Source organism: Calonectris borealis, chromosome 21, assembly GCF_964195595.1.
Source record: "Calonectris borealis chromosome 21, bCalBor7.hap1.2, whole genome shotgun sequence".
Classification (NCBI taxonomy): Eukaryota; Metazoa; Chordata; class Aves; order Procellariiformes; family Procellariidae; genus Calonectris; species Calonectris borealis.
The window spans coordinates 9,052,877-9,066,251 of record NC_134332.1 but is presented as its reverse complement, the minus strand read 5'-3'; the positions used below and the strand labels follow the sequence as shown (position 1 = coordinate 9,066,251).

At 46.2% G+C, this 13,375-nt stretch overlaps 1 protein-coding gene across 1 annotated transcript in view; it reads right to left on the bottom strand.

Annotated features, from left to right (window-relative positions):
• The window catches only part of COL5A1 (collagen type V alpha 1 chain), a 123,914-nt gene that overhangs the window by 52,400 nt on the left and 58,139 nt on the right, over positions 1–13,375 (bottom strand). Inside the window, exons 14-22 of the mRNA XM_075171009.1 lie at positions 11,431–11,487; positions 11,218–11,271; positions 10,537–10,590; positions 9,639–9,692; positions 7,239–7,292; positions 6,268–6,321; positions 4,203–4,247; positions 1,292–1,345; positions 57–101 (exon numbers count right to left, since the gene is read on the bottom strand). Coding sequence (XP_075027110.1) covers positions 57–101; positions 1,292–1,345; positions 4,203–4,247; positions 6,268–6,321; positions 7,239–7,292; positions 9,639–9,692; positions 10,537–10,590; positions 11,218–11,271; positions 11,431–11,487 — 471 coding nt within the window. The remainder of the gene's footprint in view (positions 1–56; positions 102–1,291; positions 1,346–4,202; positions 4,248–6,267; positions 6,322–7,238; positions 7,293–9,638; positions 9,693–10,536; positions 10,591–11,217; positions 11,272–11,430; positions 11,488–13,375) is intronic.

Below are 13,375 nucleotides of genomic sequence, written 5' to 3'. Positions count from 1 at the left end.
ACGTTTTGCTCTATATAATAGCTGAACTGTCTGTGAAATTTGCAGTAAAAACTTACCACATTCCCCTTGGGACCTGTTTGTCCATCCATACCCGCCACACCCTGAGAAAGGATTTAAAAAACAGCACTAAGAAAATATCTCGTTATTTTGCACCACAAAAGCAGAGAAATCGCCATAAAAACAACAAAACATCAGGAGGCCCTTCGGACCACATGGAAAGGGAACAATTTTCTAAAGGTGTTTGGTAAAGCAGCCAATTCCACGAATCCAGTTTACACTTTAAAAAGCCATTTCAGTGTTTTCCCCACTGGTTTAACCTGCCTGTGAGGCAGAATCAGCACCAGGTCGAGCAAATCCTGGCTAAGTACCGCAGCCGATCACCTCTGACAGCGAGCAGGCATGCGGTAGCAAACGAAAAGGAACAACCGGACAAAAGACCTCGCTCGGGACAACAAGGCAGCGGGTGAAGGCAACGGGGGTGCGCTGCCTCATGCCAAAACAAAAGGCAACCGGGGTCAAACACTCCCTGAGCAACTTCATTAAGGGGGTAACATGGTACATGGTCATCTGGAGATGTCCTGGTGGGGGTTCCCCAGCCACCGTTTTGTTCTGGTGGGGCAACTTCTCTGGGTGTAATGGCATGCTCGTGCACTGTGGGACAGCTTTGGCGCAGATCCCGAACCCTCATTAAATTTCAGCAGGACTAGGAACTCAGAGCGAAGGTGTTCCAGGAGGGGGTAAGGGTTTCACAACCCTCACCATTAAATGCTGACCCCTTTAGCCCTAGCAGCAGCCTGGGTTTTGGTTTTTAAGTTCTGAGACTTCAGCGAGCTGCAGTGATTTGCAGGGAGAGCCCCCGCATCAGCACTGCCAGCAGCGCACGACTGATAAGGTGACTGTCTCCCGAATAAAAAACGGCATGTTCTTTCCTCGGCTTTCGCCCAAAATATGAACAAACTGCTTTAAAGTCTCACCAGCCCTCAGGCAAAAGTTAATAGCAAAGCCACTGTGTTAATAACTCTCATCCTTCCCTTCCAGCCTGAGCGAGGCATTAATATTTACTCAGGTGGGCCAAATCTTGAGCTGCCGTAAGTGGACGTGACGCCACTGAAAATGGGGGAGGATATGGACTTTGAGCCATAACTTTGTTCTGAATACCACTTCTTTTCATTGCACAGATGTATAAAATTATACAGCTATATTATCTGCTTGAATGACTAATGGGGACAGGGTATTTTGCCCGGAAAGCTCAGCTGGCTGCCTGAGGAGGGCAGCAGCCTCGGGAACTCACCGGTGGCCCCGGGGGTCCCGGCGGCCCCTTCGGTCCCAGCAGTCCTCGGGGTCCCTGTTGGGGGAAAAAAACGGGGTTAGTGCTTCCCGTCCCCCCCCGCGCTGCTGCGAGCGTGGACCGGGGGGAGCTTGTGCACAGCTGAGCATCGCTGGCGTGCAACGGGGTCTGGCGCAGCAAGGACCTTGCTGGTTTTGCAGTAACAGCAGCTTTCTTGGTTTACAAACCAGTAAGAGAAATCCTGCGTGCACACATCCTTGAATTATAAAGATAAATAATATAGGCACAGACATTTATTCTTTGGATTGGAAGAAGGCCCACTTAAACCAACTTTTTTTTGTTCATTTAATCATATTCCTCGATTACCCTGTAATGCACACAATGATGCAAAACGCTTTGCAACGAAGTCATTTCAGCTGGGGAGTATTGTGAAGAATGACCTGATACCGCTAATGGATCATTAGGGTAAGCATTTCAAAATCTTTCCAGATTTAATTTTTATCATTATACAACTCAGCAAGGCTGGAAAAGTTTTTCAGCCTGCAGCATAAATGTACATTTTCAAAGGCATTTTGTTCTTAAATCTTAACCAGTCAGGACTCCTGGTATCACGGTGTTTTCTTCCCATTTCTAGCTTTCTCACGAGATTTAACCTCGCATCATCTTCAGGGAAATTGGTAGGATTGGAGCATCACATTGAGTAGCAGAGACATGGCAGGAGAATTGTGTTCATTCAGTTGGAAGCTTTGCAAATCACACCCCGGCACCTCCTCTACCCTGAACCTTCACGTGGGTTTGTAGTGAAAGGAAAGGGATGGGGTTTTGTGTGCACTCAGTTGCAGATCTGAAAGCTTTTTAATTTTAAACGCAGGCCCTTTCTTAAATTAGGGACCGTAGGAGGACTCTGGGTATTTACAAGGATGGTGCTCATTCACTGTCATGGAGGGAAATCGTTCTTGATTGATGGGCAGTTTTATCTGTCTACCCAAATATTATACGTCCCTTTTTACGATGCAGAGAGGATAGAGGAATTAAAATGAAATGTTGCAGGACAAAATAGGAGACATTAAGAAAGTGTCTGATCTTGGAGGTTGTAGGGATTTTGATCCTGTAAAAAACGCAGTTTGCAGCACAAACTGGGTGCATCGGCCAGGTGGTCTGTCCCAGGCACCGGAGACCTTCACGGGCTAAAGCTTTGCACGCTGAGCCCCAGCAGAGCAGAAACTCTGCTTGTATCAACTGGTGATGGGAATTGGAAGGAAATGGAGCAGGATGAAGAGAAAGAAATTTTCAAGTCCCACCACTAGTTTCAGTTACCATTAAATTTAGTAAGACTCTCTTTTGGCTCTGGGCAGAGAAAGAGGCAAACATGCAGATTTAGGGTGTATATATTTATGACAAAAAGTTTTCTGTAATGCAATTTAAACCTTTACTCTGGCCACCACAGATATTTTTACTCGTGTTCCTGAAATAAAAATAAACTTCCCTGTATGCATTATCACCATTTAAGTTCCTCTTTTGTTACTGTGTTACCTGAGCACATAAACGCTTTTAAGAAGTTAATAACCTGTAAGTTATTGCTTAGACATGTGCTAAGGAGATAGCTCAGTTGATTAATCTTTCTCAGAAGTTAATCAGACATCTCGTCTGTAATTTAGTTCCAGTGAGTCCGTAAATGCCAACCCTTCCCTTTCGCACATGAAGTGTGTCCAACCGTTCTCAACAATTACTCTCAGGCCACCACGCTGGGCCTTAGAAGAACAAAATAAAACATTTTGAAAGCAAAGCCAATGGTAAATGATAGATAGTTAACGTTCTTTTCATAACAAAGGAAATGCATTTTGGATGAAATAAGCAGCCAACAACTGTACTACACACAGAAATCTACAGCCAGCCAGAAACAGTTCACCATTGCCAATAAAGTAAAAAATACTCGGTATTGGGGGGAAAAATGCTTTCAGAGTCTCAAATTGACAACCCAACTGTTTCTTTTCAATGGGACACTCCCTGAAAGCATTTCTTTGGGTTGTTCAAGAGATTTTTGTCCAACACCACCAGCATCTCCTTTTAACCTTATTGATACTAGGAGCTCCCTCCTTCGCTAGCCCTGGTTCAGCTGCTCCAGTGTTAGCAGCACATGGAGGCCCAAACATTGACAAACTCCGCAGGTTTATGAAGTTTTGTGCACTGTGAGAAGAATATTGGCCCCACTGAAGTCAGGGCTAAAAGTCTGCTTCAGCTCAATCCTGCCACGATTTCATCCTGAGATTTGAAAGGGATCGCTCACGCTGCACAAAACTGTGCGGGCAAGGGAGCTGCGGGGCTAATTGCTGCCATTACCTGCGCAATAGCAGACAAAACCTTTTCTCACTGGAGTTTGCTATGAACACTCGCGAAAACTGTATTTCACATATGTTTACCATGCATAATTTCTACCGCAGGCTACTTATCTGAATCCTAAATAACACGTCAGGAAGAAGGATACATACAGGAAAGGTATGAGATCAATCTAAGCTAAGCTTTACATTTACAATTACATTTTTTTCAAAAATAGACAGTGACTAGACAGTGAGCAAACAAAATCCATGAGAATTTTGCTCATTAAAAAAAAAAGACAAACAAAAAAACCAAGCACAAAGAAACAATCAAACAAAAAAAAAAACCAGAAAGCATCTTCTCTTCTCGGTAGCCATCTTAGTGAAAAAAAGCAAAACAGAGTTGTTTCAGCACAGGTAGTCTCTACACTGTTCACATGGATCTTCAAGCAAGAGAAGCTCAGTCCCTGCAGGACCTCAGGGGTCTTGCTTAGCACCAGAAGAGCTGCCCCATGGGACCCCTAAAACCACCATTATCATAACAAGACCTTGACCAAAACAGTGCTGCTGCACGTCAAGCCAAAGGAGGAGATACTCACAGGTTCTCCAGGTAGACCTCTGGGTCCAACTTCTCCATCATCTCCCTGCTCAGCAGCGAAGGCACAGAGAGAAGCACCAAAAGAGACAGAACAAACCAATTATATTTCAGTCACATCACAGGTGTTTCATTCTTGTTAAATAATAATCACATGGAAAACCAGCTTCCCTGGAGTAATAAAAGGGTAGTCGTGCATAAGGAAGACCTCGTAAGCCTGGAGACTAATACAGCACGTGCAGAATTTACTGAGGTTTAACCCCAGCTGGCAACTAAGCACCACACAGCCGCACGCTCGCTCCCCTCCCCCAGCAGGATGGGGGGAAGAGAACTGGAAGGATAAAAGTAAGAAAACCAGTGGGTTGAGATAAGAAGAGTTTAATAATTGAAATAAAATAAAATAATAATAATAATAAATTGTAATGAAAAGGAAAATAACAAAGAGAGAGAAATAAAACCCAAGGAAGATAAGTGATGCAAATGAAAACAATTGCTCACCACCAACCAACCGATGCCCAGCCAGTCCCCGAGCAGCGGCCCCCCGGCCAACCTTCCCCCTAGTCTTATTCCTGAGCATGATGTCATATGGTGTGGGATATCCCTTTGGTCAGTTGGGGTCAGCTGTCCCAGCCGTGGCCCCTCCCGACTCCTTGTGCACCCCCAGCCTGCTCGTTGGTGGGGTGGGGTGAGGAGCAGAAAAGGCCTTGACTCAGTGTAAGCACTGCTCAGCAATAGCTAAAACATCCCTGCGTTATCAAGACTGTTTCCAGCACAAATCCAAAACACAGCCCCACGCTAGCTACGCTGAAGAAAATTAACTCTGTCCCAGCCAAAACCAGCACAATTAGAAATGCTGTAAGGATACTTCATAACTCATGTCGACGGATGGATTTTGCTAATAGACAAGGTATTGTAGGAACAATTCAGGGCATGCAAGTCAATAACTGAAAGATTTAGCACCAAACCGAATGGGAAGCCAGCATGGGAGCGCTGCCCTGGGAACGTGATTTAACCAAATTAGCCCACAGGCTCCCCAGATAAACCAGAGGCAGCAAAGGGAATTGCTCACCCCTCCGCTCCCATCTCCTGCTGATGCCCCACCGATCCCCCAGGAGTATTAGATGGTGCTTCCCCAAGTCGCTTATAAATCACTCAAAACCTGAGGTTCCCTCTCAATAAATCAATCCCAGCAGCCAGCCCTTGTAAACCCTCCTCTTCTGCTGATAAAATTCATGCTCCTCTTCCCAAGCTATGCCCTCCAAGCTTCTCTCCCCGCACAACTTGAATGTTTTTTCTTTTTCTCTTTAGGATTAGAGTTCTCCAGACACTCGTTCTTCCCCCGCAAGACACGGGTTTGGTCTTTTCAACTTCAAAGCACTTCACAGCCGCAACTAATTAACCCTCACAACCTTGTGGGGAGGAAGGTGTTATTATCTGTGCTTTACAGAGGAAACAAATAGCCAAAGGTGGAAAGAAAACATCGTGGAAGGGAATTAGAGCCTGGGAAATCCATACTCGCTCCTGCGATTAAACCACATGCTCCTTACAGCCACGGATTCAGCATTTTCAATCTCTCCTCTTAAACCAGCCCTTCTAGACCTGTAATCACTTAGTTTGAGCTTTGCTAAAGGCCTTTGACTATTGACTAAACAGTGTGGAAGGAGAAGTGAACAATTTAATCTTCGATTCTCACATCTGTCTGGAATTTCTATTCCCCAAGTTTTGCTGCAATTTGCTGGATCTTAGAAAATCAGAAGTGATAGTTTGCACACCTAGTTCATCCTCTCCTAGAGGATGAACATTTTTCTTTTTTCTTTTAACAAAAACTGAGTTTTCTGACAAGATCTTTAAAAACAAATTCTTCTTTTCACTTTTATTCCCATCCCCTTGCTCTGCTTCCCTCTCGCCACGGCCACCCGCAGCGTCCCCAGGACACAAGGACGGGGTGCCGCCGCTGCCGACCAGTGCTGGCTGCTCTTGCCACGGCTCTGGCTGATCTTGCATCTGGTTCTTGTTTACAGGAGTTAGTTATGAATTCAAAGGACTGCTAAATCCAGAGATAGACTTACCCTCTCCCCATCCTCTCCGGGTGCCCCTGGGGGTCCATGGGGGCCTGGCTCACCCTATAAAGAAACAACAGAAAAGCTTCAGAGAAGGCAGAGATGCTCCGGCAATAGAAAACTTTGGGTAACGTTGAGAAACCAAGCAACAGGCTTGACTTTTTTGTCTGCACCATGTGCTGAAGGTACTCATACCCTCACGGTTCCCACCTCCCTGTGCTCTCTGAAGCAGCAGCCCTTCTCGACCTGCTCAGGGCCACGCGTGGGCTCCAGCACTGACAGACTAATGTCCTCCAGGGGCTAGAGCTCACGGGATTTACTGGTGACACTTCGGCAGGGGTCTGGGAACCAAGCAGGCGCTGTAGCTCCTTCAGGAGAGGGACTCGGGCTCTGCATGCAGTTATTGCTTTACCCAAGGCATGCTATTCCATTTCTGGCTGATTAAGCATCTCTCTCAGGCACTGTCTTCCCTTTCCTGTGTAGCTTGTAATCACGATGCAATCTCCGCTGTTCAAACACTCCCTTGCTTTATAAAGCAATGGCTGCACTCTCTAGGGAGGGGAGGCACAAACAGCCTGCCAAAATAACCGGCTTCTTGCATTTTTTCCCCCGTTGTTTAATTACAAAGCAAAGAGAAGAGTCCCATTATAGTTTTTGGCAATTTCCACCCACAACTGCACTGTCTAAAAGCAGGTTTTGCTTCTTGCTTTGTTTTTCAGTCTGCATTTTATTAAGGCAATTTCCCCCCCTCCTTTCCAATTTCAAGCAGTCCCAGAAGGATCTCGCAGCCTCCCGGGATGTGAATGTTGTGCCTGGAAGGGATGCTGTGACATCCCACACGCTCTTACGGGACACACTTATCCTCTCCTAATTGCACCACTGTGGCGCGTCCCCAGCAATAGCTGCCCTCCTCCCAGCACCTCCCAGCCACCTCCTCCTGCCAAGGTTTCATTACAGAAGACAAGAGGAAAATCACTTACTCTATTTCCCTTCTCACCGGGCAAACCAGCCAAGCCATCAAACCCTCGGTCACCCTAAAAGAAAAACCAGTTTAGTACACATTTCCACCTGCTGTTGAATATCTTTCCAATTTGTTTCCTTTCTGTGTCGAGGAGGGATCGATTTTCTCCCTCAGACTTTCAGCCTTCACCTCCCATCAGACCAGTGATGATTTCAAAGTTATATATTAAAAAAAGTAGAAAGCTCAAAGTCATTTTACCTCCTCCCTCTTCCCCCAGCACCTACAGTTTTAAATGTTTTTCCGTGTGGATTTCAGAGCTTCTCTAGGTGACTTCTCCATAATCTAAAGCATCTCCCTTCTGGACATGTTCTTCTAGTCCAACTATTTATTTATTTTTAATTCCATGGAATTACAAATGACAATCCACTGGTGAGCAAACTGGACACTAGTATTCCCACACCTGCCAACAGGTCCCCAAATACCACCCTGAGCTTTACTGCAATCCATCCCATACATCCTTTTAATCCTCCTGGACACTCCAAGGAAACAAATATACATACAAATAAATTCTGGAAACTGTCTTAATGAAGTTAAGGTCAGAAGACAGATCTGTTTTGGCCTAAAAAGGAATGTCATCAGCTGGTAAATTTGGTGACTTCACGTGGATGCTTAAGGGTATTGCAAAAGGGGCATCTCCATGCTACCCTGCAAAGAGCAGCCTGCTCTGCCTGAGCAGGCACAAAGCCAGCTGCGAGACCAGGGGTGTACAGGGGATACATAGCCCCAAACTACTGATGCTGGGAAGGCAAGGATGGCTCCCAGCATACCTGTTTTCTTACACATCTCCAGCTCCTGCCACTGCCTCCTGCTGTAAATGCAGCTTTGGGCATCCTTCTGGGGAGCACGATGCCAAGCCCAATATAACGAGCTCTGCTAAAAGGCCGGATGTGTTAATTTGTGCTTGGCACTGGGTTGAGAAAGTCATGCAACCAGCATCTGCCTGCAAATGCCCGTGCAAATGTCCCCTAAATGCGCTCCTCACATCCTCTGCCCCGGTCTGTGGATGCTCCCAAAGGAAACAGGCAACGTTGAGAAATTCAAATGTGAGGAAGAAAAAGCAAAACCCCATTAGTCCTAGAGCAGGCGGGCAGCAGGAGCCTGCCTTCCCGGGGTTTTTGCCTGTGCCCATGCAGCTCCTCCAGGTCAGTACGTGGAGAGCTCATGGCAAGCCACAATAGGGTTTCTCTCCAAACTTGTGTCCTGTTCCAGCCTCCTGTGTTCTGGGTGGAAACGGGAACAGGAATGCACAGAGACAGCCTTTTCCTGAAAGCCTCAACTCTTTAGAAAGGAAAGAAAGCACAGGGCTGTTTGCAAATCGCGGGTGACACCATCTCCTAACACCCAGGGCAGAAGGTAACGAGCACCACCCAGTAGATAGAAAAGTCCCTTTTTGTCTGTAAAGAGATGAAGCCACTTGTATTTTCACATAGTAACGGTATGTGAAAATAGTACCAGCTCCTCCCTTCCACAAACCCTTTACCTATTGGCAAGGAAAGGAAAGTCGATTAAAGATCGGAGGACAGATCGGTCAGGCCAAGGCTGGCCGAGCTGCACCCCGGGTAACCAACGGCTCTTTCCTTTTGGCAGGTCCTAGAGCATCGCTCCGTCTCTGCTCACAGCAAATTTCCTTCTCCTTTCCAGCGCTGGTCGTTATTCCGTTCTCCTTTCTTCCCTGGCATCCACTCCTTTGAGGGCAGTCGACGCTCATTTAAGCACTTTACTGGATAAATGATTTGCAGTCTCCTGTCTCTGTATCAAAACCCCCTATCTATTCCAGCTTTAAGTGTCTACATAATAAAGTACTTAAACCTCCTAATACATGATTCCCTGAGCAAACTTTCTCTGCATTCAATTTCAGTGGAACAGCTTCTTTCTTGCTTGATAATACCAGCAGATCACAGCTGAATGAAGGGATTTTGTCTCAAATAAAAATAGAGGGCATTAAAATTCCTCACCACACCTTCTACATTTCCTCACCCAGTTAATAGGTATTTCTTTGGTAGTTATATTTTAGGACGTTTCCAACTGCTCATTCATGTTTGTTTTTCATAATTGGGATTCCAAAGTATTTGTTCTACAACTGCAGCCAAGGGACCACATCTCATTAAGAGGATCCAGCAATTTAAAAAAGTTGCATTAAAAAAAAAAGAAGAAAAGAAAAGAAAGGTGCTATTCTGTCTTCTAGGTGCGTGTTTAAATTTCCTTTCTCAAACGCGGAGCCCGTGTCTTCACAGGAGTCGCTGGACCATTTCAGCAACCTCCTCCAAGCAAGGGGGGCTCCTTCTGCCAAGGGTCCCTCAGTTTATGTTTGCTAAAAAGCAGATGCAGATTCCAAAAGCACATAAATACGTGGCGCTACCTTTGGTCCTGTCTGGCCTGGCATTCCCCGAGCACCGTCGCTGCCAGCTCGTCCCTGCAACAGAGAAAAGCAAAGTCAAATACAAAGGGTAAGGCAGGACCGCAGGGACATCTGCTCTTTGGTCTGTGGCCGAGTGAAGTTTTATTTAAGTGGGCGCTCGCCGGCCGGGGAGCAGCTTCCCTTGGCGAGGGAAAAAATGCTGGTCTGTTTTTGAGGCAGCAGCCTGGGCTCAGCCTGGCGCTAATGAGGGGTGAGAGACAAATGGCAGCGAAGCTGCTTCACTACATGGGATGCTGGGACATGGTCATTGATTTTAATTTGAAATAATTATCTTCCAGCACATTTTAAGATATGCTAATGACGATGTCTGCAAATTGAAATGAGAGAATTTTTTTTTAAAGAAAGCCAGAAGTGGGTCACACAAAAGACTTTCTTGTTTCTTCTTCTGGCAGGCCGAATCACGACGAGCCAGAGAATGGAGTAAAATAAAAATCAGCATCGGGGATGTCGACAAAGCGAGCGAGCACCATTTATACCAGCTCCAGAAACCCTCCGGGGACTGGATTCTCCTCACACGCTACCAAGACTTGGGGGCTGTCCAAACCAGCCTGGAGCGTTTATGCAGCTACAACCTCAATGCCAGAGAGGAAAAAAAAAAAAGAAGACAAAAGAGTGGGAAGCGTGGACTTGCAGTTCGCCCCACACCGCCCGGCTTTTAACTCTCATCCTCATTTGTGTCTGCCCAGATGGGCGGAGAGGTCCTGGACAAGCCACCGGCTGACCGCCAGCCTGCTCTTGTGCAATGCTCTCGGTGCTCAGAAATTGTTTGGCAGCAGAAACAATTTCTAGCAGGAATTGTAGTTAATGCAGTCGTCAGCACAGCTCCCAGGACACTCACCCTGCGGCCTGGTTTTCCTGCTGGACCGGGAGGACCCTGGATGCCTCGTGGACCCTGCATGGCATCAAGGAGAGAGGAAGAAATGCCATCACCCAAAGGTACGACAGATGGACCCAGTGCCTGCTGGCACTGCAGATCAGGCAGCTGCTGGGGCTACAAAATGGAACGTGAACCCCTCAAGCAGAGCCCATGGTCCAAAATACAAGGGAAAGGCTCAGGACCGAGTATCTCTGGACAGGAATTGCACAGGTTTATCTGTAAGAAAGCCTTTGCCCTGCAAGCAGCTCTACGTGGTGGAGACAAATCACTTCCCCCACCATTAGAAAATGGGAACGTTCCCTTAATGCAGGATTTATAGCTTGGAAGAACATTTTCCTGAGCATTAGCTAACTCCCCACACTCCAACCCATCTCATATTTACAGGACTCCTCCGTGGATGCCTTTGTAGGAAAGGACTACCACCTGCAGAATTTTACACTGCTGGCTAAAAATTATGTCTTGAGTCTGCATTTAGATACTTGAAGGGACATTTATATGCAAAACAGATGTTCCCACACCTTCCTACTGTCAGCTGGCATTGGTAAATCGCTCCTTCCCAACAGCCTCTAAAGCAGAACTGGCTGCTCCACGCCTTAATTTCTCCCCAAATCCCCCCCAGTCCCCCAATTTGCCCATGCTCACCTGAGGTCCCATTTCTCCAGCTTCTCCCTTTAGTCCTCCACTGCCCGGGGGTCCCTTGGAACAAAGAACACGATTTATTACATTTTTCCACAACAGAGCCAGAGGGAAGATTCATACCACGTTAAGAAAGAGCCATTCGTGCAGGTAACCCAGAGCATCCCCGGAGCCGGCACCAGCTGGGTCTGCTCCGTCCGTGCTCGCCCGTTCACTTACCATGGGGCCCGGCCGCCCCGTCAGACCCATTGGACCCGCTGGTCCTCTCAGCGCCAGCTGCAACAGAAAGAGAAACGTTGCTCAGTTGGTGTCTCTTCTTGTTGCTGCAATGAGACAAAGCCACCATCGCCCCACCAGCCACACGTTCTCTCCACGCCCCGAGAACCACAAATCCTTGGAGCAATGTCCATACCCTCAGCGAATTGACCCAAGAACGTCCAACCTGCTGCCCCACCAATTCCTTTCTGCAACCACAAATGGGCAAAACCCCCGGACGGTGCATGGGTCTGCTGAGAGGACATATGGACCCCCACCCCCTCTGCCTGTAGGCATCCTCCCCCCGTACACCCACTCTGCACCGCGCACATGAAGTACAAAAGCCCGGTATAGATGCGTATAGACACAGCCTGGCCCAGACCCAGCACAGATGGAGGGTGAGGAGTTACCTGCATTTAAACCAGGCGAGAATCTGCCTCTGCAGGTCAGATTCCCTTTTCCATCATCACATATATACACAATAAAATGGACACTTTTGGCAACAAATTATTGAAGGTAAGTGTCAAAGCTTTGCCTGGACAAGCTATAGGGGCTTGTTTACGTATATTTATGATCCCAGTTCAGTTTAGGGGGATTTTTTCTTTATAATCCTAGGAGTTGAATTTTGGAGGAATTTTTTCCTTTTTTTTTTTTTGTTACTATTTAATATCCTGTAAACAGAACGACAATTCTATTTGCAACAGGGGGCTTTTAGCTCAATAATTAAGGAGTCATGTAATCATACATCAAGTCAGTAATTTCCATGGTGGGTAATGGAGCTGGTCCACACTTTAAAATATCACTCAGACAATTTGTTCCCTCGTGACAATTCAACACTTTAAAAGAGTTGTAATTATCTGTGTACTCCAGTAATTAAAATCTACCCGTGATTGCACTTGGAATAGCATAAATATCGCACAAATACTAGATTATCTGGCATCTTTTTACAACACCCCATTAAAAGGGAGATGCTCTGAAACACTGCTGGCTAGGACAATATTCGGTGCCTAATGAAAGCCATATTTTAAGGGAATAAATCAAGCTAATAATGCAATTAACAACTATGATAACAAGAAAAACAAACCCCCCAAAAGGAAAGAATTATCCTCCCCCCTTCAGGACTCCTTTTCCATTCCTGTCATATCCTGTAACTTCCCAACAAAAAAACATCATTTATTTCCCTTTCTGCTTTGGTATCGGAGTTTTCAGTTGAAATTGTCTGACAATAGGTTGCAGTTAACCACAAAATCGATTTTTTCCTTTATGGAAATATTCAACTTTTTAGCCACAGCCCAAAAGTTACCCAGGATTTGTTTGGTTTTTAAATTTTTCCCAAAACCTGAAAATTAAAAAAAACAGAGAAAAGGGACTTTGAGTGAGGGGAGGGAGGTTCTTTGTTTTTTCCTAACAGTCACAGTTTTCAGCAGGCAGAAAAAAAAAGAGAACAAAAACAGAGAGTCTGAGAAAGCAGACGCTTCTCATAAAACGTTCATCTGGTCAAACCCCCCATTTCCCAGCAAATAAAATGCTGATGGAAAAACTGTAGGCAGCCTTGAAATTAAGGCTGACAAGGTAACACCAGAAACATAATCCACCGATACTATCCTCAGAGCAAGGTTAATGGACAGGAAAATGCTGTGGCTGGTGGCATCAGGGCCCTGTACTTTACCTGAATGTGTATAAAACCAAACTCCTCTGTAAAAGGGGAGTTGGATAGAAGCCAGAATAGCCCCAGCTAAGCCAAAACCCTCCTTATAAACCTAAAAGGGGCATGTGCCACCCAGCTGGGTGGAGACTCCAATGGGCTTTATTTCATTCAAGGGTGAAATAAATTGCCTTTTAGCCTATTTCAGCAGACCGGCCCAAAACGTCTGTGCTAAAGCGACCGCCAACAGTTCTGAAAAACAGA